This window comes from Eurosta solidaginis, chromosome 5 (assembly GCF_040869045.1).
Source record: "Eurosta solidaginis isolate ZX-2024a chromosome 5, ASM4086904v1, whole genome shotgun sequence".
Taxonomy (NCBI): domain Eukaryota; kingdom Metazoa; phylum Arthropoda; class Insecta; order Diptera; family Tephritidae; genus Eurosta; species Eurosta solidaginis.
The window spans coordinates 26,633,573-26,660,871 of record NC_090323.1 but is presented as its reverse complement, the minus strand read 5'-3'; the positions used below and the strand labels follow the sequence as shown (position 1 = coordinate 26,660,871).

At 37.4% G+C, this 27,299-nt stretch overlaps 3 protein-coding genes and 1 long non-coding RNA gene across 9 annotated transcripts in view; 2 read left to right on the top strand and 2 right to left on the bottom strand.

The window, feature by feature from the left end:
• Window positions 1–6,710: 6,710 nt before the first annotated feature.
• On the bottom strand, window positions 6,711–21,348 carry LOC137254053 (glutaminyl-peptide cyclotransferase-like). 2 transcript variants are annotated; one of them, XM_067791742.1, is made up of 2 exons: window positions 21,201–21,348; window positions 6,711–8,110 (listed from the first exon to the last, which is right to left on the bottom strand). In XM_067791742.1, the coding sequence occupies exons 1-2, from the start codon at window positions 21,336–21,338 to the stop codon at window positions 7,172–7,174; spliced, it is 1,077 nt and encodes a 358-aa protein (XP_067647843.1). In that variant the 5' UTR covers window positions 21,339–21,348; the 3' UTR covers window positions 6,711–7,171. The 2 variants fall into 2 exon arrangements, with proteins under 2 accessions (XP_067647843.1, XP_067647844.1); XM_067791743.1 differs by lacking the exon at window positions 21,201–21,348 and adding an exon at window positions 8,232–8,563.
• Window positions 17,665–18,335, top strand: LOC137252927 (uncharacterized). Its single transcript, XR_010953685.1, has 3 exons — window positions 17,665–17,792; window positions 17,857–18,052; window positions 18,129–18,335. It is a non-coding gene; the product is annotated as an uncharacterized lncRNA (long non-coding RNA).
• LOC137254054 (hydroxyacylglutathione hydrolase, mitochondrial-like) overlaps window positions 21,007–27,299 on the top strand; it is a 141,825-nt gene continuing 135,532 nt past the window's right edge. For 4 of the 5 annotated variants that reach the window (XM_067791750.1, XM_067791746.1, XM_067791749.1 and 1 more), the window contains exon 1: window positions 21,033–21,352. The gene's annotated coding sequence lies outside the window, so the exon portion shown is untranslated. Of the gene's footprint in view, window positions 21,353–27,299 lie in introns of all 5 variants that reach the window. The other variant, XM_067791747.1, reaches the window with a different exon arrangement.
• LOC137254058 (vacuolar ATPase assembly integral membrane protein VMA21 homolog) lies at window positions 21,620–22,434 on the bottom strand. The gene is made up of 2 exons (XM_067791756.1): window positions 22,278–22,434; window positions 21,620–22,211 (listed from the first exon to the last, which is right to left on the bottom strand). Exons 1-2 carry the CDS (start codon window positions 22,329–22,331, stop codon window positions 21,957–21,959), a joined length of 309 nt encoding a protein of 102 aa, XP_067647857.1. The 5' UTR covers window positions 22,332–22,434; the 3' UTR covers window positions 21,620–21,956.

The following is a 27,299-nucleotide window of genomic DNA, read 5'->3' as shown; positions in this document are numbered from 1 at the left end:
AAATAAGCGTCAACTGCAGTGTTTCAAGCTTGCTAAGGAATCGGAGTCGATTAACCGTACATATGTTAATTTTAAACTTGGTGTAGATGAATTGCACTTTGATAAAGTTCTGAAGGCTGAGTTGTGGCCAGTCAATGTAACGATCAGCCACTTCCGTTTTTTTCAAAAGGACGCAAAACTACAACAGCGGACTTAGTTCATAGTGTCAATCACATGCCATGCAAATATATCAATATCTTTTTTCAAAATGTTTCTGGCCTTAGAAGCAAGACCGAAAATGTGCGCCTATTTAGTTCTTTATTGGAGTATGATGTATTTGTCATCATTGAGACTTGGCTGAATAGTAATTTCTTAGATGCTGAATTTTTTGATCCTAAGCTTTATCATGTTTTCCGTAAGGATAGAGATGCAACAAAGACTGGCCTAAATAGAGGAGGTGGTGTGCTGATTGCCGCCCGGGTCGGTCTCCAGGCCTCGCTTATTTCTTTAACTGTTAGTGACACGCTTCTTGATCAACTTTGTGTGCGGATTCATGGCTCTCTGGGTCAACTGCTCATTTGTGCTTCATACATTCCGCCGTCCAGCCCAGAAAGTATTTATAAGGCTCATGTAAATAATATCTTAAATCTTAAGCGAAGTTCAGGAGAAACGCAGCTATGTGTTCTGGGGGATTTTAATTTAAGTAATGTTAGCTGGATCTCTCTTGAAAACAATCTCTATTTAACTCCTACTAATATTAACAGCTCTTATGAATCGTATCTTATTGATAATTGTGGAGGGGTTGGTTTATCTCAAATTAACAGTTTCCATAATTCTTTACATCGCACTCTTGATTAAATTTTTGTAACTAATAATATTAGTTTTGTTATCTCGGAACCTGCGTCTTCAATTTCGCCACAAAACTTGCATCACCTGCCCTTAAAGCTTGAAATTCAGTTCTTTGAGTATTTCTGTATTCCTACATCAAATATGAAAAAATCGTTCAATTTTCGAAGATGTGATTTTAATCGTTTAAATTCTGCTTTACGTGGAGTTGATTGGGATGCTATGCTTGGCGAAAGTGAAGTTGGAAAGTCTTTCAATGTATTTAAAAATGAAATTCATAAGATTTGCGAAAAAATCGTGCCGATATATAAAAATAAAATTTACAAATCTCCCTGGCACAATAGTGCGCTCAAACATCTAAAAAATTTGAGAAACAAGTTCTTTAAAAAATATAAGTTTACTAATCAGCGTCGATTTTATGATTTGTTTATTGTTTATAAGAAAAAATTTAACAATCTTAATAAGTCTTTATATGCTAAGTACGTCAGAAATTTTGAGGTAAACATCAAGAGCAATCCGAAGAACTTTTGGAATTACATTAACTCCATGAAGAGCGTATCTAGCATACCGAAATCAGTAAGCTACAATAATATTACTGCCAACTCTGTTAATGATGCTGCTAATCTCTTTGCTGACTTCTTCTTGGCGAATTTTATCACAGATAATGATTTAACTGTGGAAGATACAGATAACATACACAAGTTAATTAAGTCTCCCTCTGCTAATAATTTTGGGTCACTTACTCTCACTGAGGCAGACATAATTGAGGGGATTATAAAACTTAAAAATTCCTCCAGAACTGATGTTGATAATCTTTCAGTTATTCTATTGAAAAATTGTCCTTCTCTAGTACGACCCTTAATGATTATATTCAATAAATCATTGGAATCGGGTATTTTTATTGATGACTGGAAACAAGCATCCGTCACTCCCATTTTTAAGTCTGGCAACAAAAGTAACTGTTCTAATTACAGGCCTATTTCCAAATTGTCTACAACTTCGAAGCTATTTGAATGTGTTGTCAATGACAAGCTTTACTTTAGCATTAAACGCCTGATTTGCGCCAATCAACATGGTTTTGTCCCGGCCAGATCCACATTAACGAACCTCGCTGTCTTTTCTGAGGATTGCTACGCGGCATTTAGGCGGGGTTTTCAGGTTGATACAATATACCTTGACTTCTCCAAAGCATTCGATAAAATTTCTCATAAAATTTTAATTGCGAAATTAGCTTGTTATGGGTTCCACTCTACGTTCCTACAGTGGATTAAATCTTACCTGCACAACAGAAGTAATGTTGTAAATATTGACGGTGTTTATTCGAAACCATTTTGGGCCACCTCTGGAGTGCCCCATGGCAGTATTCTGGGCCCTTTACTATTTATCTTGTTCATTAATGACATTAGCTCTTGCTTCTCATCTACCAAATTTCTGCTTTATGCTGATGATCTCAAGATCTATTCTGAGATCAGTTGTTATAATGATGTCGTTGTTCTTCAATCTGAGATTAATAAGCTTTATATCTGGTGTGTTAAGAACCGTCTTTTCCTTAATATAAGTAAGTGCCACACTGTGACGTATGTTAAATGCTGAGGCCACTTCATACCTCCTATCATATTGCAGAAACCTTTCTTCGAACGAATCTTGAAGTTAAAGACTTGGGGGTATACTTCGACTCAAAGTTTAATTTTAACACTCACGTCAGCTTCACAATTTCTAAGGCGCTTTCAATGCTTGCTTTTGTCAGACGCCATTCCGCAAACTTCTCTGACCCCTACACACTCAAAGATTTATATACGTCCTTTGTGCGGTCCAAACTTGAGTATGCGGCTTTCATTTGGCGGCCCTACCACACAGTTCACATCAACCGCCTGGAGCGGGTTCAAAAAATCTTTATGCGCTTCGCGCTTATTTCATTACGTTTCTCCGAACCGATCCCGTCTTATGAGTCTCGATGCCAACTAATATCCTTATTATCCCTTAACAATCGCAGAATTCTTTTGGCCTCGTTGTTCATTTTCGATCTTTTCACGGGCAAAATTGACTGCGCGCTGCTTCTTGAAAGACTATGCTTAAATACTCCCTGTAGAAACCTCCGCCACTTTGAAATCTTTTTCATAGGGCTGAGTAGAACTGTTTATAACTCAAAAGCGCCTATTAACAGAGCCCTATCAGAAATTAATTGCTTCTCTAGTGTTTTGGATATTGATTTCTCCGACTCAAAATACGCTTTTCAACTTAAACTAAAAAATTACTTAATCTGTAATAATATAAATTCTTCTTGTTAATGTTCTCCATTGCTTAATATAATCTGGTCTCTGTAATTTAGTCATAAGTGTCTGTACTAAACATTTGTTACTAGACTAAATAAATAAATAAATAAATAAGGTCGCGGAAGATTTAGTCGGTGACAATGCCAGGTTTCGCGAGGCGAAAAAACTGGAGAGATCAGGGAGATAGCCGTTTATTTTATTGCATAGCTCATCGATCTTTGGGCCTGGGCCTGTAGCCATTATTGTGCAGTCATCGGCGTAGGAAACGATTGTGACTCCTTCCGGTGGTGAAGGTAGCTTAGATATGTAGAAATTAAACAAAAGCGGGGATAGGACACCACCCTGTGGCACCCCTTGTTTAATTCTCCTTTGTTTTGATGTTTCGTTTCTGAATTGCACCGATGCCTGCCGACCACCCAGATAATTTGCGGTCCACCTTTTAAGCCATGGGGGAAGGGTAGACCCTTCCAGGTCTTGCAGTAACGAGCCATGGTTGACCGTATCAAAAGCTTTTGATAGGTCTAACGCTACGAGTACTGTTCTATGGTGGGGATATTGATTCAAACCGCAATTTATCTGGGTGCTAATGAGCTAGCCCCTCATCAGCATGGCTTCAGAAAACTCCATAGCACTACCACCGCGCTAAATGCCATTAGCACCCAGATAAATTGCGGTTTAAATCAATACCCCCACCATATAACAGTACTCGTAGCGCTAGACCTATCAAAAGCTTTTTATACGGTCAACCATGGCTCGTTACTGCAGGATCTGGAAGGGTCTACCCTTACCCCATGTCTTAAAAGGTGGACCGCAAATTATCTGGGTGGTCGGCAGGCATCGGTGCAATTTAGAAACGAAACATCAAAACCAAGGAGAATTAAACAGGGGGTGCCACAGGGTGGTGTCCTATCCCCACTTTTGTTTAATTTCTACATATCTAAGCTACCTTCACCACCGGAAGGAGTCACAATCGTTTCCTACGCCGATGACTGCACAATAATGGCCACAGGCCCAGGCCCAAAGATCGATGCGCTATGCAATAAAATAAACGGCTACCTCCCTGATCTCTCCAGTTTTTTCGCCTCGCGAAACCTGGCATTATCACCGACTAAATCTTCCGCGACCTTATTTACAACATGGACGCCCCAAATGTCGACCATTTTGAACATCCACGTCGATGGCACTACGCTACCGACTGTCCGACACCCCAAAATCTTGGGTGTGACCTTTGATCAGGATCTACATTTTGGTGAGCACGCAGTCGCAATTGTTCCGAGAATTCAGAGCCGTAACAAAATCCTCAAATGCCTCGCTGGCAGTACTTGGGGAAAAGATAAAGAAACGCTTATGACTACATACAAAGCAATTAGCCAGCCGATTACGTGCTACGCGTCACCCATATGGTCGCCAAGCCTAAAAATCACCCACTGGAAGAACCTACAGGCCTGCCAAAATACTGCTCTCAGAATCGCCACGGGTTGTCTTCTTATGTCCCCAGAACACCATCTGCATAATGAGGCGAGAATACTTCCCATCAGGGAGAGAAATGAGATGCTGACCAAACAGTTGCTGTTGAATACCCAGAAACCTGGGCATCCCAACAGACATCTGATTGATGAACCAGCACCGCCTAGGGGCTTAAGGAGTCATCTCCGTAAGCATTTTGAGGAAATACGGCACCTGAGAACCCAGCCGTATGAAGTGAAAAAACACAAGCAGGTCCTTGGTGAACTCCATAAACGGGCGTCGGACCTATATGCCGGGAATTGCCCGGTGAATCCAGTACTTAACGAAAATTATCCAAAACTTGCGGAAGAGGAACGCATACTCCCCAGGGAAACGCGTGTCACTCTTGCTCAACTTCGTTCTGGATACTGTAACAGGTTAAACTATTACCTATCCAGAATCAACCCCGACATACAAAATGTATGCCCCGCTTGCAATGTATCCCCACATGACACCAACCATCTCTTCAATTGTAATGTGGAACCAACGCCTCTAACACCCCTTTCCTTATGGTCCGCCCCTGTTGAAACGGCAACTTTCCTTGGACTCCCGTTAGAGGATATTGATGACAATTTGTGATCGGTCGCGGCTATTAAGTGGGGCGAGCATTGCTACAACAAGATCTGAGATCAGTTGTTATAATGATGTCGTTGTTCTTCAATCTGAGATTAATAAGCTTTATATCTGGTGTGTTAAGAACCGTCTTTTCCTTAATATAAGTAAGTGCCACACTGTGACGTATGGTAAAATGCTGAGGCCACTTCATACCTCCTATCATATTGCAGAAACCTTTCTTCGAACGAATCTTGAAGTTAAAGACTTGGGGGTATACTTCGACTCAAAGTTTAATTTTAACACTCACGTCAGCTTCACAATTTCTAAGGCGCTTTCAATGCTTGCTTTTGTCAGACGCCATTCCGCAAACTTCTCTGACCCCTACACACTCAAAGTTTTATATACGTCCTTTGTGCGGTCCAAACTTGAGTATGCGGCTTTCATTTGGCGGCCCTACCACACAGTTCACATCAACCGCCTGGAGCGGGTTCAAAAAATCTTTATGCGCTTCGCGCTTATTTCATTACGTTTCTCTGAACCGATCCCGTCTTATGAGTCTCGATGCCAACTAATATCCTTATTATCCCTTAACAATCGCAGAATTCTTTTGGCCTCGTTGTTCATTTTCGATCTTTTCACGGGCAAAATTGACTGCGCGCTGCTTCTTGAAAGACTATGCTTAAATACTCCCTGTAGAAACCTCCGCCACTTTGAAATCTTTTTCATAGGGCTGTGTAGAACTGTTTATAACTCAAAAGCGCCTATTAACAGAGCCCTATCAGAAATTAATTGCTTCTCTAGTGTTTTGGATATTGATTTCTCCGACTCAAAATACGCTTTTCAACTTAAACTAAAAAATTACTTAATTTGTAATAATATAAATTCTTCTTGTTAATGTTCTCCATTGCTGGTCTCTGTAATTTAGTCATAAGTGTCTGTACTAAACATTTGTTACTAGACTAAATAAATAAATAAATAAATAAACAACAACAGGATGGAGTTTCCAATATATTGAGACGTACCGCATGGATACACATGGGACAGTGCCCTGTCAAAACCCCAATGACCATTGATAGGTGAGCCTTAGTGAACCCAATTATTTCAGCAAACCTCCTCTCATCCACTTTCGGCCAGAAAGATCTTGCCACCCTGCAAGACGTAGTGTCCGCCCAACGTTTACTGAGCTGACTCGAGGCCAGCTATGGAGGAGCAATCCACAGGTGGCTAACGGAATTCCGAAATCCCTACAGCCATCTTCATCCGGTTCAGTTATACCGTCGGGCTAAGAGATCCGCTTCACAGTTACCCGGAATATCACTATGGCCCGGGACCCAGATAATCTTAATTGTAAAATAATTCGATGCAATCGCAAGTGAGTCCAGACACTCCCAAACCACCCTCGATCCCACTGTAGTTGAGCTCAAGGGCTTTATAGCCGCTTGGCTATCAGAGTAGATGTTAAATTCCCTAACCGTAGTAGCGCTGGATAGCATTTCATCCACCGAATCCTTAATCAAGCCCTTATTATTGTAAATTTTTATAAAAATGTCATTTAAATAGCTTTATGTAACTTTTGTATTTTTTTTTTTTATCAAGTGGTTAGATCTTTACGTATGCTTAAATAAAACGATCAGTTTAAAATTAAGATTTATAAATAATTACTCGATGGCGATCGTATGTCTTTATAAATTTTACTTAAACTAAATCCAGTTTAGTCAACTCTATTGCACGTTAAACATGATCATATTTTTGTACATATTAATTAGTTATTTACCTATCTATAGATATAAATTGATATACTGTGACGTGTACAAACACTTGTGCATATACACACATTATGGTTACTCTTACTATCGTGGAGCTTTTATATGGTTACTTAAATAAATATTAACGCTTCACCATTTTCAACAATTAGGTTAAATTTATCACATTGATTACATTTATCATAGCACGCATCGAAAACACGTGTTTTCTATTCCTGTTATTTGTCTGTAATAATACATTAATTTTTTCTATATACCGCTCAACAGGTATTCCATTGTAAATAAACGTATTATACGCGCTATATTTTCGGTAGCAGCATAATCAATTATTGACTCGTTATCATCTTTAGTATGCCATACGCTTGGGAATGGCAATGGTATTAGATGCAATATTGGTACGTTGCGTTTTAGGAATGGTACATGATCATCCTCTATATGTGAAGAACGTAATGTATTCGGTTGAAAGTAACGATTTGGATATTGACGTGAAACACCATTACTTATGTAACGATCTAACATATTAACATTTGATAAACGCTCTTCCAACGCTATAAAACGTGAATACCATGCTTCTGTATTTGCAAAGAAACTATAAAATGTCGGATCGGCTGAACCAATCAAATCCAATAGTACTAATATATCTAAACTATTTAAAGTACCATCCGCTTCCCAACGCTTAGCTAAATGACGCGCCCCATAAATGGAATCGTGTGGTCCCCACTCCTTTACAGCCTCTTCACCATCAAAGAAAATAAACATTAAACTTAGCTTTGTTTTACGAAATGGTTCAAGCGGTGATTGTAAAACGTGCGCCATATTAAGTAGCATAGCGCATGGTACGGCGGAGTCTGTAGCGCCTAGAAATTCAAAATTTGCAAAATATTTGCTATCATAGTGACAGGCTAGCACTAAAAAACGTTCTGCGTTTGTATTGAGTTTTGCAATTATGTTATGAAAATGTACTTTGCCCAAAATAGGCACTGTCTCATGAAATTCATCATACTCAACAGACCATTGCATCTGACGTAAATTATCACTGATGTAGTGGCGTACTTGCTTATGCCCGCTTGTGCCTATGACACGTGGTATAAGTATATTTTTCACTACTTCACGTAAATGTGTCACGTTTTTAAGTGGTCCATATTCTAAGAATTTGTCCTCAGATAGCTCTTCAGCACGATATTTTATCTGTAAGTATATGGAATTATAAATAATTACATATATTTTATACTAAACTACTACGCTCTAAAAAAATTATCAATGCACCGTATTTCAATAAGTAAGAAGTATGTATGTCATTAATTAATACCTGACTACGTCCCACAAAAAAGTCATCACCCAAATCCTGTTTAGCACATACACTCATGCTTAGTATGAAGAAGGTGATAAAATTTGAAGTGCATGCCATATTGAAGCTCATTTTTTAAATAGTTTTCAGTACTTATGTCACAGGCACGGTATAAAATGGTAAACTAAACATGTCGTTCTCTTGTATTATTGAAGGTAGATGTTTGCCCTACAGAAGCAACAAGTACTTTGTATAGAACACTTTTTTTTATTTTTACTTTTAAAAACAGGTGTTTTTCTTCGCATTTCTCACATGCTTGTTTACTTTAAAGTTTTCGTGTGTATTTCATTAGAGCTGGATCTAGATTCGATTCTTAATCGATCTTTTTTATAGAAATGTAGAATCGACTTTTTTTTAAGCTGCAGACATTGTTGAGTTATCGGTAACCGTATTACGCCAATTACACGGCTCAAGTATCCTCGTGCCAATTAGCAATTTGCACAAGGATTTGCCCGGTGTGTGCACTGGTTGCGCTATTTGCGCAGAGAACTGCGCTAAAATCAAAACGATTTTGATATTTACGCATGTCTGCAAATATTGCACATGGTTTTTTCTTCGTGTTTGGTGAATGTTACACAGTTTACCCGTTGTTTCTGATAATATAACATCAGTAATTGTTGCTTAAAAATGTTAATATCGAAGGCATAAGGACCATCTTAGCTTGCAACAGGAATTCACACAAATTCAATAATAAATCATAATTTTGTATACAATTAGAAAACGTTTCATTTGTTGCGCTAGTTGAAAAATGAATATTGCGCAGTGCTGCAATGAGTTGAGCTGGTCTTGCAACTAAAATATAAAAATTATAAATACTATGGAAAATAAACGCTTCTGGTGCGAGTTTTTCCACTTATACTGTGAATTACCAGCACTGTGGAAAATAAATAGTGTTTTTTTTATACAATTAGTGCCTTTTTTATACAATTAAAACACATGTTTCATTTGTTGCGCTACATTAAAAATGAATATTGCGCAGTGTTTTTGAGCCGTGTATGTCAAAATTTTCATTTGCACAAATTCCGTCGTTCTATATTTGCGCATGGCTTTTGTGTCATGTATGGGCCGTCTATCGGTAACTTTATAACAGCTGTTTCGACCAACCTTAGACGGCACATACATGACACAAAAGCCATGCGCAAATATAAAACGACGGAATTTGTGCAAATGAAAATTTTGACATACACGGCTCAAAAAAACTGCGCAATATTCATTTTTAATGTAGCGCAACAAATGAAACATGTGTTTTAATTGTATAAAAAAGGCACTAATTGTATAAAAAAACACTATTTATTTTCCACAGTGCTGGTAATTCACAGTATAAGTCGAAAACTCGCACCAGAAGCGTTTATTTTCCATTGTATTTATAATTTTTATATTTTAGTTGCAATACCAGCTCAACTCATTGCAGCACTGCGCAATATTCATTTTTCAACTAGCGCACCAAATGAAACATGTGTTCTAATTGTATAAAAAATTATTATGTATTATTGAATTTATGTGAATTCCTGTTACAAGCTAGAGATGGTCCTTGCGCCTTCGATATTAACATTTTTAAGCAATAATTATTGATGTTATATTATCAGGAACCACAGGTAAACTGTGTAAGATTCACCACACATGAAGAAAAAAGCATGTGCAATATTTGCAGACATGCGTAAATATCAAAATCGTTTTGATTTTAGCGCAGTTCTCTGCGCAAATAGCGCAACCAGTGCACACACCAGGCAAATCCTTGTGCAAATTGGTAATTGGCACAAGGATACTTGAGCCGTGTAATTGGCGTTTATGAGAATCAATGCAATCGATTATTGGTGCCGCTAAAGCGCCAAATACACGACACGAACATTTCCGCGAATATTCCTGTTATGTCATGTTTCTGCGACCTTTTCTGTCGTGTATGGTGGTGTTTGCCATTTCGCGCAAATGTTCGCCAAAAATCAAAATATTTTAATTTTTGGCGAACATTTGCGCGAACTGTTCGTGCGTGTATGACGAAATAGCTCATAATCGTAGTAATTTCTGAACGGGACATGCGCGGAAAAGTAAAATGGACAATAAAAAATTTCTGAGTGATTTTATGATTATTGATTTTTTTTACGCTTAATTGCCACACCGATCAATGTTGCTGCAGCACAATTGTTGTCCGTATTCATCGCTGTCTGAAAGAGAACTAATGTTCGGCAAAAAGTTCGTATGGTGTATGGCCAAAGCTGCGAACAAGATTGCGGAATGTTCGTGTCGTGTATTTGGCGCTTAAAGTCGTAACCGTATTGTAGCCAACCAATTGGTTTTTGGTTTTCCGCCGTAACAATAAATAGCTGATTACGTTAGGGATATGACTACAGCGATACGACAAACGGCACCAATGACTCTGCTTTAAATCGTTCGATTCTTTGGGCATTGAAATTTTCATCAATATCTACTTTACGGATGTTTGAGGAAATTCATATTCTGTAATTTTTGTTTTTATAAATTTAGCTTTATTGTGTTGGTGGCTTCGAGAGAAAGAAGATGAAGAAATTTCTTCGCACTTCTGGTAAGCAATATATTGGACATGAGTTTATCTATTTTGTGGTATGATATTGTGTCAAAGAGGATAAATACAATAAGAGCCGTCGCTCGTTATTTTTTAGGCATTTACTCGATGTATACTGAGAGGTAGTCGCTACTTTTTTTTTGGGCGGGATGTTTATAAATGTCTTCTATACATTTTCGTGGGTCTTTTGTGTTTATTTTTCCGACTGTATTTAACTAACTTATTTAATTCTCTTTCCAAAAATCACAGTTGCACAAGGGGCCTACACGGCATGGGTAAATGCGAGACAATTAAAAATGTCCCTCTCAGAAAACATTCGGCATCAATTTTTTCAATTTCCAGCGAAATACTCGTCACTAAATAACGAGTGACGGCTCTTATTGTATTTAACCTCTTTGATTGTGTTCAGTACGAAACAGTTTTAGATTCTAGTAAGCCAATTGAAAGTGACTGAAGGGAAATTCAATCTTATAAGTAATCCAAAGATTCACAGATCTGTTGTCTGGAAGTATTTTAGTCAAAGGCAGGGCGAAATCGTATGGAAAAAAATGCAAAACAGGTGGAAATACAACCAATTTGTTAAATCACTTGAAGCGGTCACGTCCAACGTTGATGGAAATGTCTTCATCAACAGCTTTTATAGAACCCTTTTTGAACCTAATAACAAAAACATAAGGAATTCTTTATTCCTTTTTATTTTCAATAAGCTAAGAAAATACTTCCATAAAGTTTTTAACTGAAACTACGCAAACCATGACACAAAATGCCGTATGTTGTCAATTGAAAGTTCCGTATACCTCATTGATTAAAAAAAGTACTTTCACTGTAGTACTCCATGGAGCACCCACAGAGGATCATATGCCAAAGAACTAAAGAGGGACTTTATTATTTATCCTTTGTCCTTTCTTCACGTTGTAGCGGCGAAAGTATTGTCCGATATTTTGGTAGACAACTGTAGGAATGACCGTTGGGTACGATGAGACAACTCATTCAAGGGGTTGTGTACCGCAATATATAGCTTCTCCAACCCAATTGTCAACCTCACCTTCGAGCGGCGAATCCCGTTTCACTAACAGACGAGGCTCTGGCGACCACAAGCTCCTAATGGAACTTGTGGGTGGGGAGGGAGGGACGGCCTGAAGGTTTAATGTGGCCATATAAATCGCTCCCGAGATGGTCGGGCCAGCACCTTAATGGTGCTGTGTTACCGGAGCGTATCGGATCTGTATCCGACAAAGGACCATCACATCGATAACACTCCCCAAAGCCTTCGGGGAGTAACCTAATCGCTACAACAACAACAACAACATGAGACAACTTCATCTCTGTTTTATATAATTGCTCAAATTTCAATCAGTTTCTTCAACCCTTCTGTAATTTCAGACTTCTCTTCCCAAGGCAGTCGGTTCTATGTACCGGACCGACACGGGATTTTTCCCGACCAAGGACTGTCATTTCAGTGTGACCCCATCTAATTTGTTTCATCCCTCCCACAAATTGTCATCCTCCCAGCAGCTCCTTGCAGCAGGACTGCTCCATATTCTCTTACTCCGGGAAGGCATCGAATCCAATTCGGGTCCGTCTCCTGACCCCGGTCCTGAGAAATGGTTTTGCTGCATCTGCCGGGAAAGAATCTTTTTAGGACGGTCATACTCTGTTCAGTGTGTCTCGTGCAAGGGATGGTTGCATCGGACAGGTTGTTCTGGGCTTGATCCCAAAACCCGACGTCCACGTAACTTTTATAAATCTTTTGTGGCTCCTTGCTGTTCACGCCCAAGAGCGTCCCGTAGTCTACGCTTTAGCGCCCCCACTACCTTCCAGCAGACCCGCTGCCCAGCAAGCCACAACAAGTACCCGCTGCTGCTCGCGCCCCACGGCGCCAACAACTCAAACAGCTGATACCACTCATAACTACTACCTTCGTAGTAGAGTCGGTAGCAATGCTGAGCATCAGCCCCTGCTCCCCCGACGGGTTTCATCGCGCCATGTTGCCAGGTCGCAAACCCAAATCATCCGGGTACCCCAATGCTTGCCCAAGGACGCCCAGTCCCAGGGCCACAACAGCAATTGCGTCCTGGCCTTCCACAACCCAGGCGTAGTCACCCGTCACTTACCCCCAGAGTGGCGACGTCTCCCCTTATGCACTTCAGAATCCTGCAGTTAAACTGTAATGGACTAACTGGGAAGATTACGGAGATAGCCGATTTCATGAAGCGGCACAACATCCGCATTGCTGCGATTCCAGAGACTAAACTCACAGCAAGATCTGCATTGCAGACCTGCTCTGGGTATAACGTCCACAGAAAAGACCGCGAGAGCGGAAATAGAGGCGGTCTCGCGTTTATCATACACCACTCTGTGCAATATTATATATTTGATCCTGGCATCGACCGCAGGGACAATGTCTTAGAACGTCAAGGCCTATCTGTCCGGTCAGGCGATGCAAACCTAGAAATCATCAACATTTACATCCCCCCTGCCACCTGTTGCCCCAGTGGATACCGCCCTAATATCAGGGCCTTACTCACTGGCAACAATCGCATTATCTTAGGTGATTTCAATGCCCATCATGATCTATGGCATTCAAACTTGCGGGCGGACAGTAGGGGTGAGATGTTGGCGGATCAAATAGAAGAAACGACGTTCTGCACAATAAACGGAGACGCCCCCACACGTATGGTAGGAAGCTGTCACAGCTCGCCAGATATCTCAATCGTGAGCGCAGAACTCGTAAACTGCGTCAACTGGCAGCCGATGGTAACATTGGCATCCGACCACCTGCCCATACTTATTTCGCTTGAGCGTACCGCCGACTTCATCGTCACTGAAAAACGCACTTTCATAAACTTCAAAAAAGGGAAGTGGGAAGAATATAAATCCTTTACAGACAGCCGCTTTGCTGCCCTCCCTATCCCGACTGATGCCCGTCAAAGGGGAGCGTGCCTTCCGTAAGGTCATTAAATCCGCCTCGGCACATTTCATTCCCGCCGGGAGAATTCCCGAAATCCGGCCCCACTTCCCGGCGGAGGCCGCAAACTTAGCGAGATAACTGACCTTATAAGACAGCTTGATCCAGGCGACCCCCAAATAAGGGATATAAACCAACGCATCAGATTGCTTGTGGATGAACACAAGCGGGCGAAATGGGAGGAGCACCTAAGAGGTTGTAACCTCTCTACCGGTGTGGGTAAACTTTGGTCCACCGTAAAGTCCCTATCGAATCCGACTAAGCACAAAGACAAAGTTTCCATCGCCTTTGGCGACAAAGTGCTGTCAGACGCGAAAAAAATGCGCGAGCGCTTTCTGCCGACAATATATAATGCATCCTACGGTCGACAAAGATAGACGGAGAGCCAATAGACACGCACATAAACACAAATTCAGCGCGTCACCAATCACCATCACCGCTAAAGAGGTTGAGGACGCCATTGGTCGTGCTAAATCATCCAAAGCAGTGGGCCCAGACGGCATAGCCATGCCGATGCTTAAAAGCCTAGGGAAAGAGGGTTTCAAATATTTAGCGGATGTCTTCAATCTGTCTCTTTCCACTTTTGTCATACCTGAGAAATGGAAAATGGCCAAGGTGGTCCCGCTACTAAAGCCTGGGAAACCAGCTAACATAGGTGAGTCGTATCTTTCGATATCTCTCCTATCGCCAGTGGCAAAGACGCTTGAAGCCATTTTGCTCCCTTATTTCCAAGCAAATTTGCAGCTATCCCCTCATCAGCATGGCTTCAGAAAACTCCATAGCACTACCACCGCGCTAAATGTCATTAGCACTCAGATAAATTGCGGTTTAAATCCACCATAGAACAGTACTCGTAGCGCTAGACCTATCAAAAGCTTTCGATACGGTCAACCATGGCTCTTTACTGCAGGACCTGGAAGGGTCTACCCTTCCCCCATGTCTAAAAGGTGGACCGCAAATTATCTGGGTGGTCGGCAGGCATCGGTGCAATTTAGAAACGAAACATCAAAACCAAGGAGAATTAAACAAGGGGTGCCACAGGGTGGTGTCCTATCCCCACTTTTGTTTAATTTCTACATATCTAAGCTACCTTCACCACCGGAAGGAGTCACAATCGTTTCCTACGCCGATGACTGCACAATAATGGCCACAGGCCCAGGCCCAAAGATCGATGCCCTGTGCAATAAAATAAACGGCTACCTCCCTGATCTCTCCAGTTTTTTCGCCTCGCGAAACCTGGCATTATCGCCGACTAAATCTTCCGCGACCTTATTTACAACATGGACGCCCCAAATGTCGACCATTTTGAACATCCACGTCGATGGCACTACGCTACCGACTGTCCTACACCCCAAAATCTTGGGTGTGACGTTTGATCAGGATCTACATTTTGGTGAGCACGCAGCCGCAATTGTTCCGAGAATTCAGAGCCGTAACAAAATCCTCAAATCCCTCGCTGGCAGTACTTGGGGAAAAGATACAGAAACGCTCATGACTACATACAAAGCATTTAGCCAGCCGATTACGTGCTACGCGTCACCCATATGGTCGCCAAGCCTAAAAATCACCCACTGGAAGAAACTACAGGCCTGCCAAAATACTGCTCTCAGAATCGCCACGGGCTGTCTTCTTATGTCCCCAGAACACCATCTGCATAATGAGGCGAGAATACTCGCCATCAGGGAGAGAAATGAGATGCTGACCAAACAGTTCCTGTTGAATACCCAGAAACCTGGGCATCCCAACAGACATCTGATTGATGAACCAGCACCGCCTAGGGGCTTAAGGAGTCATCTCCGTAAGCATTTTGAGGAAATACGGCACCTGAGAACCCAGCCGTATGAAGTGAAAAAACACAAGCAGGTCCTTGGTGAACTCCATAAACAGGCGTCGGACCTTTATGCCGGGAATTGCCCGGTGAATCCAGTGCTTAACGAAAATTATCCAAAACTTGCGGAAGAGGAACGCATACTCCCCAGGGAAACGCGTGTCACTCTTGCTCAACTTCGTTCTGGATACTGTAACAGGTTAAACTCTTACCTATCCAGAATCAACCCCGACATACAAAATGTATGCCCCGCTTGCAACGTGTCCCCACATGACACCAACCATCTCTTCAATTGTAATGTGGAACCAACGCCTCTAACACCCCTTTCCTTATGGTCCACCCCTGTTGAAACGGCAATTTGTGATCGGTCGCGGCTATTAGGTGGGGCGAGCATTGCTACAACAACAACAACATGAGACAACTTCCGTTTTTTACAAACTCTTGATTAGCACTGCTAAGTTATACATAAAATTCTATTACATTTTTTATCTTACAACATTCGGGAAACTGAATATTTATATCAAAGACGGTAAATATAGCGATGGAGTGGAGTTGGGCATCAAATTTACTCTCTGAGCTCCCACAATAAGGTCACAGACCTGAAAATTCAGCGAACAAATTAAGCCATTTTAGGGAAGCTAACGCCACAAACCTTTTCCCAATATTTCCTCTTCCTTGATATTGCGGGGTAATTCTTTACTTTAGCTCACAACTGCAAAAACTCGTGCAAGAATATCAGGAGAGGTGTCAAAAAATGCGTTTTGGACTCAGGACGACGAATCCGAAAGCGAAAATTTTATTTCTGTCAAAAAATATTCCCAAAAAACTGAAAAATGGCACCGGAGAGCGGCGGTGGAATACATAGTATCTTTGCGCAGATCACCTTCCTGCTTATAAAAAATTACCATGAGAGACCAAATCTATATTCGCGCAAAACACTTGTACCCACAGTTTTTTTTGTGGGAACACAACACCATCAAAATTACAACAGCCACATGAAAATTGTCAACTTTGTTTGTAAATATATCTGGAAGGAAACAAAAATTTCAATTTCCGTTTTCGGATTCATGGTCCTGGGTCCAAAGCGCGTCTTTTGACACCTCTCCCGATATTTTTGGACGACTTTTAGTAGTTATGAGCTAAAGTAAAGAATTACCTAATAAATTTTCACATAAAAAGTAAATAAACAAAAAATGCAAACATAAACAAAGTTTGACATTTTATAGCTAGCATTGTTTACTATATAGTTTGGCAGCTTAAGTAGAGGTTATGTTGCGAATAGAGTGGAAGGCAGTCGAATGTCATATAATGAAGGAATGGTGTTCGGAGTTTTTCAAAGTTAAAAAAAAAAATGATAAAAGCTTTAATATAAATAAAACTATTGTTTTAATAACAACAAACACGCAATATATATTCTGTATACATAAATTTGTAAGGGTTATCTCACTTTAAAATTTGAATTAAATAATCTAAAGTTTTTTTTTGGAAACTGAGTCGAGAACTGTGCGTGTGAATGTGTTAATTTTCACCGATCAGCTGTTAGTTGCGCAACTTGGTAAAATTTACAATGATAACTAGCTTCGAATGAAAAAACATTTAAAATGCAACTCTGATGCTTTTACCTGCCCTGAAAAAATTGTTGGATTACGTGTTCCATTTTTTCATGTTGGAGTACTCTAATAATACTCCTTTGCAATGCGTTTGCGGACCACCATCAGCCGATCATTACTCGTTTTATAACAACCGTGATCACGACACGATGACGATCGAACAGAGTTGCTAAAAGTAAAATATTGCATACAAATAACTGATAATAAAATTTTACTATGGCAACTCTGATAAAATGCAACAGCGCACTGGGCCCGAATTACGTATTCCGTGAACTGAACACTCGTCTCTTAAAAGTACTTATTTGGTATTACGTGATACGTGAACGAATAGCTGCAATCGAAATTCGGTATTATGTGTTCAGTGAACGTACACAACAAATCGTAAACGTCAAAAAATTTCATACGATAGCAAAAAGACGTTCGAGTGCATTAAAAATTGGTTGTAGTTTGAAAATTAAACGAATTAATTTATAGTTCTTACGTTTTAAATTTGTTTTTAAAAAAGTAAAGTGATATTAGCACAACTAAAAAGGAAAATTTTATCAAACATTAAAAGGAAAATTTCGAGTTTAATAATGTAAGTAAATAAATATAAAATTAGTTAAAAGTATTTATAATATAAAATGTTTGTTTCCCCAAAGGACGCATCTAAATAAGCTTAATTATAAGCAAAAGGAGATGATGGGAGAATTTATGCAGCAGCACCCCAACCTGGCCAAAAACATCATACCAAATTGTGCCCAAGGAAAGGCGACATCTCAACGATTGTGGGAGGATCTATCTAAAAAACTTAACGCTGTAGGCCCACCTATGAAAGATGCAAAAATGTGGAGAAAGGTAAATCAAACAACCGATCGGAACACACATCTTTTGGTATGATAATTTGTAATTCTGTGATATTTATAATTTGTAGGTATATGCTGACCAAAAATACCAAGCGAAGCGAAAACTAACTTTTAACCCGGGCTCAAAGTCTCGGACTGGTGGTGGACCATACGAGGAGAAATTGATAACATCAGCGGAGGAAAATATCATTGAAGCAAGAGGAGGAACTCTCTTCCACCTCTTTTTTATATTTATTATTAATTGTGCACTCATCACTAGAATTACCTGTGTTAATTTCTTTGTAAGCAATTCTTTTCCCCTTTTTTTCTTTTAAAAGTTGCTTAGGAATTTATTCCACAATGTAAATAAATAATTTTTATTATTTACAATCAGAATATGACATTTAACTGTCAAAGTATCTATTACAAATCACCATTCAATCTATTACTGCCTGTCATAAATTACGATACGTTACTGAACGTACCTCATAATACCAATATTGCCATTCGTACGATCAGTCACGTAATCTTTATTCGTACGATTGCCATTTCGATCACGGAATATGTAATTCGAGCCCTGGTTTTATGTATACATACTATATTATAGAGAAATATTAGTTTCTTTATTCACGGAAATGCTAAATAACATAAGAATATTCGTAGTAAACAATATAAAAGTTGTATTGCCCCTCTTCATTTACCTTCATTTTAAATTAAATTCACTCCGATAATTCTTTCCGACACAATTCCTCTTTAGTACTTTAGCATATGATCCTCTGTGGGTGCTCCATGGAGTACTAGAGTGAAAGTACTCTCACGTATTATTATTATTATTTATTTATTATAACGGCGTTTTAAGCCTAAAACTTAAATTATTACAAATTTTAAATACATTTTAATAATAATAGGATTTCTAGCGTTTGGGGTGTCTGAATGCATGAGATTCCGATCAACAGTTGTACTCTATGGAATACTCACAAACAAAGCGAGAGTGGGATCACCTACTCCTCTCCTAGGACATCGCAATGTTAATTGGAGCACATTTTTTGTATGAATACAGATTAGTTTTGGAATACTCCTATACTCCCAAAGGAGTATTCCTTACATTATTTATGGAGTACTCGCTTTTTTGAAGGGTGGTTATTGTAAAATGTTTTTAAAATAGGGGGACTCATGAAAGCATATAAACTTATAAGGTGTAAAATTATATCCATTTACACACACTGTTATATGAACGCAGCTTGATTGTTTATCAGCTGTATTATTGCCAAACCAAATTTTTTTAATTGTTATACAAATTAAAAAATGCCAAGATTAAGTGAAAAATCAAAACTAAAACGTCTTTACTTGCTGATGTTGGAGATTTCTGATGAAAATGCCTGCTGTAATGTCTGCAAGGTTGCATTCCTTTGAGTTTACCGCGTTTACACAATGAAATGTGCGCGTAAATTTATACAAATTGTGTAAATGATTTTTCATACAAAATTTGACAGCTCGTTTACGCACTAGATAAATTTATACGTTTACACACTTTATAAGGCTTTTATAAGGTTACATGACTCCCCCTAATGAAAACCTCCTGCTAAAAATGGAGCAAAACTTAACTATATATTTTCATTTTCCTACTTAACTACACTCCCTTTTGTGATTCAGGATTTTGGGCAAATTTTGAAAAAAACTGCGAACATCATTCTTTCATTATACTTCATTCGAGTGCCTTCCACATAGTACAGGTTTACAAGTATGATATGTATGAGAAGGAAACAATTCCTTTCACTTTCTAACACACTGCCGTTTGACAATTCGGTCAGTGTCAAACTATTGTGGAACTCAGTGGAACATGCGTTTGACACTGAACGAAGTGTCAAAATTACCGGGGTTGCTGTCGTGGAAAGCGACGCAGGGAAACAAAAAAAGGACCGGAATATAAGATATGGGTTGCTGTGATGGTAAACTTTTTTGAACTAATTTAGTATGAAAATGTAGCGCACCTATATGGGTCCTACAGAAAATTATACAAAAGTCTTGAATTGGGGTATCTGAGGACGCGTAGTTATTCCAGTATTAAAAATACAAACACGGGTGCTAAGTTTTTCTACCCGTTCAAAAGTTCTCCGCGAAAAACAGTTTGAAACCGAGGTCGAACCGAGGCAAAAACGCGTATATTAATACCTCCCCCGACGGTTTTGGTCGTGTTTTAGCAAACGTCCCCAGTAATAAAGTATCACAATTTGTTAATTAAAATTGTCCAAAACATATGAATTTTAAAGAGAGATGTAATTAAGTGCTCGTTTGAAAGTAAACAAGGATATTTCTTTGTAATTTTACGACAAAAATTTTACGCAGTTTTCGTTAGCAGCTACTACACTTTTGTTTGGACCTAAGAAGTACAACAGTGCCAAATAGCATCCACAAAAAAACGAACAAGAACAAGCATTTTATCAGGTGAGCGTGGCTGCGTATGTGCGTGCTGCTACATATCCTACTTGTAGACCTTTACAATAGGGGGACTCATGTAACCGTATAAATGCCTTATAGTGTGTAAACGTATAAATTTATCTAGTGCGTAAACGAACAGTCAAATTTTGTATGAAAAATCATTTACACAATTTGTATAAATTTACGCGCACATTTCATTGTGTAAACGCGGTAAACTCAAAGGAATGCAACCTTGCAGACATTGCAGCAAGCATTTTCATCAGAAATCTCCAACATCAGCAAGTCATTTAAAAGAATATCTTAGTAAAGACGTTTTAGTTTTGATTTTTCACTTAATCTTGGCATTTTTTAATTTGTATAAAAATCCAAAAAATTTTGTTTGGCAATAATACAGCTGATAAACAATCAAGTATATCAAGAGTATTTCTAGGTGCGTTCATATAACAGCGTGTGTAAATGGATATAATTTTACACCTTATAAGTTTATATGCTTTCATGAGTCCCCCTAATGGCCTTCCACTCTATTCGTAACATAACCTCAATTTAAGCTGCCAAACTATATAGTAAACAATGCATATGGGTCGCAATTGGTGGGTGGTATTTATAAAAAATATAAAAATTATACATAATACTTGATATAACTTGCAAAATACACTTAACTTACTATAAACAATTAATCAACGATGTATCACTAAATCAGCGTCAACAATTGACTAACTTACTAAGTCGTCCAATTCGAAGCAAGCACCAAGATTGTATAGTTTCGGGCGCTGCCGCAAACAAATTGTATCACCCAGCTGCTTCAGCCATTGACTATAAAGACGCCAAGTATGAGCAAGGTACAAAGGCAAAACTTTCATAGTCACTTGTTTAGGTAAGAACAAATTAATTATTTGATATTTGTTGGCTAATAAATTGTTAACGTTTCGTGTAAACCACAAAGTACAATGTGGTTTAGAAGCAGTATCAAATTATGTAAACAGTGTTGTCAGTATTCTTCCTGATTTGTATAACAAAACAGAAAATTGAAGATAAAGTAAATCACTGATAAATGAGAATGAATGTTGCTCACCTATTTATGTTTATATTCCGTGTGCTCACAGCCATATATTGTTACAACAATACCAACACGCTATGACTGTCAAGACGCATGAAAATGCAGTTTGTTCCCCAAAAATGTATTTTATTTACAAAATGACGTACTTTTGCATACACACTTCAACAGCACTAGCAGCTCACACAATAGTTCAAAAAAAATTAAACTCTTTAAATATCAAACAATCATAATTAGAAATAAGATTTAGTTTATATACTATTAGTTTGTATAAGTGTTAGTCTGTGCATTTACCGGCATACAAATTACCTACTTCTTTTATGAATATACATATGTAATACCCAAATGGTGTCACATGTTAATAGTTGGCTACACCATTTTTTACTAAAATGAACACCTTTCTCATTTGTATGTTCCTTATCGCTCAGTCAACTTTTTTATATGTTTCCGGCGTATGTCCATCACCACTGAAGTAGGCACGATAAATGTATAAGCCTAAAGCTACATGCAGCGCCACAACCGCGCCTACAGCTGAATAAATATTGGCCGTCACTTCAGACATAGTAAAGAATCTATCCAGCACTATTGCTTTGAGTAGAAAGAAGGTTGCGACTGGCAGGAAAACAATTAGTGAACAATAAAAGAATACAACTTTGAATGTGCTATAATCTTTAGAGTCCTGTTGTGGAAGAAAGTAGAAATTAGTTTGGTAGAGAAATATTTTAGATGCGTGCACTTAAGTTACATCTTTTTGTTGCTGCGTTCGATAGCATATATTATTGCCCTTTTTATTAGCCATTATAATTAATAATAAATGAAATTTCTTATATTTACTTAATTTCTTTCAACAACTACAGCCTTTAAATGCGTTTTGGTTTTTGCTTTGTTTTCTCTTTCGTAAATGGCAAATGTCAAAACGTCACGTGATGACATTTGACGCAGGTTCAACTAAAGCGGCAATCACCCACCGACGTGTGCCGTACGTACGGACGTTTGTCGTACGAAACACGTTTGACCGAACACCCAAGCCCGTAGGAATCAATGTGTGCGTCTGTGTACATGTACATAACATATTTGTGTGTGTATTGTTTACAGATAAGCACTGTTGCCATTGACCATTTTGCATGCATGCTCATTGAAACATCAACTTTTTCCAATTTAATTTTTGATGTTGTAAAAGGCTGCAATTAATATTAAATAAATATAAGTAGATTACATATTTATAATCTGCACTTTTACATAATTATTTCCGAATTTTCACAATTTTTCAAACTTTAATTAGGTGTTTTTGCATAAAACGGCAAACGGTCAAAAATTAGCGCATAAAAGTTTACTAGCAACTCTGTCTAGTGAGAGAGCGATCAGCTGACACGTTCTTACGGAAAAAATCAAAATTGTTTTGATTTCTACGTTCCGGGCTGCATACGTACGGGCGTTGCACGTAGGTGAGTTTTGGTTTACATTGCACACTCATAAAGCGGCAATTACCCATCGACGTGTGCCGTACGTACGAACGTTTGTCGTACGAAACACGTTTGACCGAACCCTCAAGCCCGTAGGAATCAATGTGTGAGTCTGTGTACATGCACATAACATATTTGTGTGTGTATTGTTTACAGATAAGCACTGTTGCCATTGACCATTTTGCAAGCATGCTTTGGAAACATCAAATTTTTCCAATTTAATTTTTGATGTTGTAAAAGGCTGGAATTAATATTAAATAAATATAAATAGATCACATATTTATAATCTGCACTTTTACATAATTATTTCGAATTATTTTCACAATTTTTCAAACTTTAATTTGGTGTTTTTGCATAAAACTGCAAACGGTCAAAAATTAGCGCACAAAAGTTTACTAGGCAACTCTGTCTAGTGAGAGAGCGATCAGCTGACACGTTCTTACGGAAAAAATCAAAATTGTTTTGATTTCTACGTTCCGGGCTACGTACGTACGGGCGTTGCACGTCGGTGAGTTTTCGTTTACATTGTACACTCATAAGATAGGTCGTGTCAGCTGACACGTTTTTGGTACGTACGTTCGTGAGTAACTGCCGCATAAGATGCGATGTCGCTTCGATAACACATTTATAGTTTGATATTTGATAACAAAGTATTTGAGTCGATAGATTTTTAAACACAACCCAGCAAAAATGTGCCCGTAAATTGACTAGGAAAATGACTAACAGCTGTGTCGATGGAACACGTAAATCGTTAAGTAGCATTTGTACAGGGCAGCGGTAACTTTCGTGACCAGTCCATTTCGTCGTACCTATTTATGTGATTGTCCATACTGCTCACACATATACGGTTTTAGGTTATCGAAAAGTAAACAAACTATAGTGCTGTACTGTTCTTACATTCACGTTCTGGCAATCATTTTTTGAGTTATATACCTGTAACTTTACGAGTATTTTTACGTTAATATGACCGTCTTTTGACTAGTGTTATGACCGTTTTTTTACTTGGATTATACTGCTATATAAATAAAATATTTCTTTAATTCAAATCTATTAACATTTCTTTTATTAAACATTTTTACAATATATTACATTATTTATAATAGTTGTAAATTATTAACTATAAGTCTTAAGGAATAGTTTTTCAGTCTTGTTGGTGACCCATAAATACAAATTTTATTGTATTACTATGTTCAAACAGAAAAATAAATTGAGGAAATTTCGATTTGAATTGAGTGCTGTTCATACAACTCGATTTAGCTTACACAATAGTAATTTGATAGCTGGTTGGCTCATCTCTGCAGCAAGAACATACCTTTGTTCAGACTGTCAAAATGTGCGTGTTGGTATTAGGCGAATGAAATGGAATGAAAACATAAAACTTTGAAATTTTTGTGTGCTGTAAGAAATTGTGTTCAATGTTTTGGTTTCATTTTGAGTTTGCCATCTTCTTTTGACAATCCCTAATCCAGTGAAATGAAAGACATAAAATCAGCTTGTGAGATGAGCCAACCATATAGTTCAGCCGTGCGTAGCTGACGTTTAAATATACTCAATAAACACACTTTACAATGTTGCATTTGCAGTTTGAAACAATTTATTACGCAATTTTTTTTAAATTGGCAATTTATTATTACAATTTATTATATGACAAATTGCGTAATAAATTGCCCAAATAGTATAAATTGCCAATTTGGTGTGTGTTTGAACCTAGTATATGCGATTGTATGCATACAAAGTTAAGGGAAACTTAAATAAATTAATTAATGATATAGAAAACAAAAGAAAAGAACTAACAGAACTATTTGTTGCAGTAAACCATCAAATCGTGAGTAGGCAATTCACAATTTGGGTAAGTTGACTTGTAATTCGCCAATTTTAATGCTATAACTTTTTTATTTTAGTTCAGAAAGCTGCAATTGAGGTTCGAAAATTACAATTGAAGTTCAAAAATTTCAATTCAAGTTCAGAAAATTAAATTCAAGCTCAGAATTTCAATATGTAGTTCAGAAAATTAAAATTGAAGTTCAGAATTTCTGTTTGTAGTTCAGAAAATTATAATTGAACTTAAATTGTTATTTTCTGAACTTCTGTTGTAATTTGCTGAACTGCAGTTGAAATTCCTGAGCTTCAATTATAATTTACTGAACTTCTATTGAAAATTGTGAACTTCAATTGTAATTATTTGAACTTCAATTGAAATTTCCGAGCTTTCAGAACTTCAATTGCAACTTTCAAATTTTTTTTACATAAAATGAACAATTTAACATTTTTTTGACAGTTAAATTGGTGAATTGCCTACCAGTGGTTTGAAACCACTTACATTCGTATTGGCGCTTCTCTATATCATTAATATAACAATATCTTTTTAATAATTCAATTAATACACAAATATAAATTTTTTCCCTTTACATTTTAGAACTGTGTACAAAAATATGTAATTTTACATATCACAACCTAAACCAAAAAGTATTTCAACCCATAATCAGAGAAGATTTGTGTTGAATGTTGATTTATACCACGAAAATAACAAAATTGGTAACAAAACCAGGCTAAACGATAACGTTAACTACCAAAAAAAAAGTTATTTCACGATGCTTTCATGGATCGATTTACACTTAAATACCGATCTGAAATTTTTTTAAGTTTTCATATTTTTTAGTTTAAAATGCGATATATGCATTCTGTGGCATAATTTTAGATTGAATGTACTTCATGCAATTTTCTTTCTTCGTGATTTTGCAATAATAAACGTAGGTACTCATAGTAATTTTTTGTTTTGAATTATGTGATTACAATATTTATAAGGACTATTTAGTTGATGGTATTGGTACTGTCAGTTAAATTCATCAGCAATTATTTATATTCAAAATATTTTTTTGTTATAGATCTATTTTATAAATTTTGGTTAAAAATTATTGACAAATTCGTTGCAATTAGATTGCTTTAAAAATCTTTGCAAACTTTGTGCGATTGTTGAATATTCAGGCAGGTTCTGAAATTCGAGTATTATTTTAATTAGAGCATAAAAAGCTTAGTAACGTAGGAAAAAACTTAGAATTATTTCAGTTAAGTTCATCACAAATATTTATAGTCAAAATACTTTTTTCTTATACATTGCATTTAAATTGCTTTAAAAATCTTCGCAAACTTTGTGCGATTGTTGAATTTTATTTTAATTAGAGCATAAAAAGCTTAGTAACGTAGGAAAAAACTTAGAATTATTTCAGTTAAGTTCATCACAAATATTTATATTCAAAATACTTTTTTCTTATACATCTAGTTTATAAATTTTTGGTTAAAAATTATTGACAAATTCGTTGCAATTAAATTGCTTTAAAATTCTTTGCAAACTTTGTGCGATTGTTGAATATTATTTTAATTAGAGCATAAAAAGCTTAGTAACGTAGGAAAAAACTTAGAATTATTTCAGTTAAGTTCATCACAAATATTTATAGTGAAAATACTTTTTTGTTATACATTGCATTTAAATTGCTTTAAAAATCTTTGCGACCTTTGTGCGATTGTTGAATATTATTTTAATTGGAGCATAAAAAGCTTAGTAACGTAGGAAAAAACTTAGAATTATTTCAGTTAAGTTCATCACAAATATTTATATTCAAAATACTTTTTTCTTATACATCTAGTTTATAAATTTTTGGTTAAAAATTATTGACAAATTCGTTGCAATTAAATTGCTTTAAAATTCTTTGCAAACTTTGTGCGATTGTTGAATATTATTTTAATTAGAGCATAAAAAGCTTAGTAACGTAGGAAAAAACTTTGAAATATTTCAGGTAAGTTCATCACAAATATTTATAGTCAAAATACTTTTTTGTTATACATTGCATTTAAATTGCTTTAAAAATCTTTGCAAACTTTACGAGATTGTTGAATATTATTTTAATAAGAGCATAAAAAGCTTAGAATAGGAACGTAGGAAAAAAAGAATTATTAGGTTCTTCTATAATTTTTAATCAAGATTATTTCAGTGTGTCTTGTTCGTTTGTTGTAGGTAGGTTTATGCTGTTATATATATATATATATAGCTGAATCAGTTTTGATAAATAGTGGACGCGCATAGAATACAAGAATACAAAGAATTAGTGCAGAGGGTGAAACATAGACACATATTTCAATTACATCCGAGTATAATGCGTATTGAAATTTAGTAGTACTAATTTTATGCGTAGTAATTTCAGAGGTGTATTTAAAGTTTGTCGCTTAGCAGTCCATATAAAGTTTAAGCGCCCTACAAAAACGCTCCACGCCATTTGACTAGTCATTTTACGGTCATTGTGACTTTC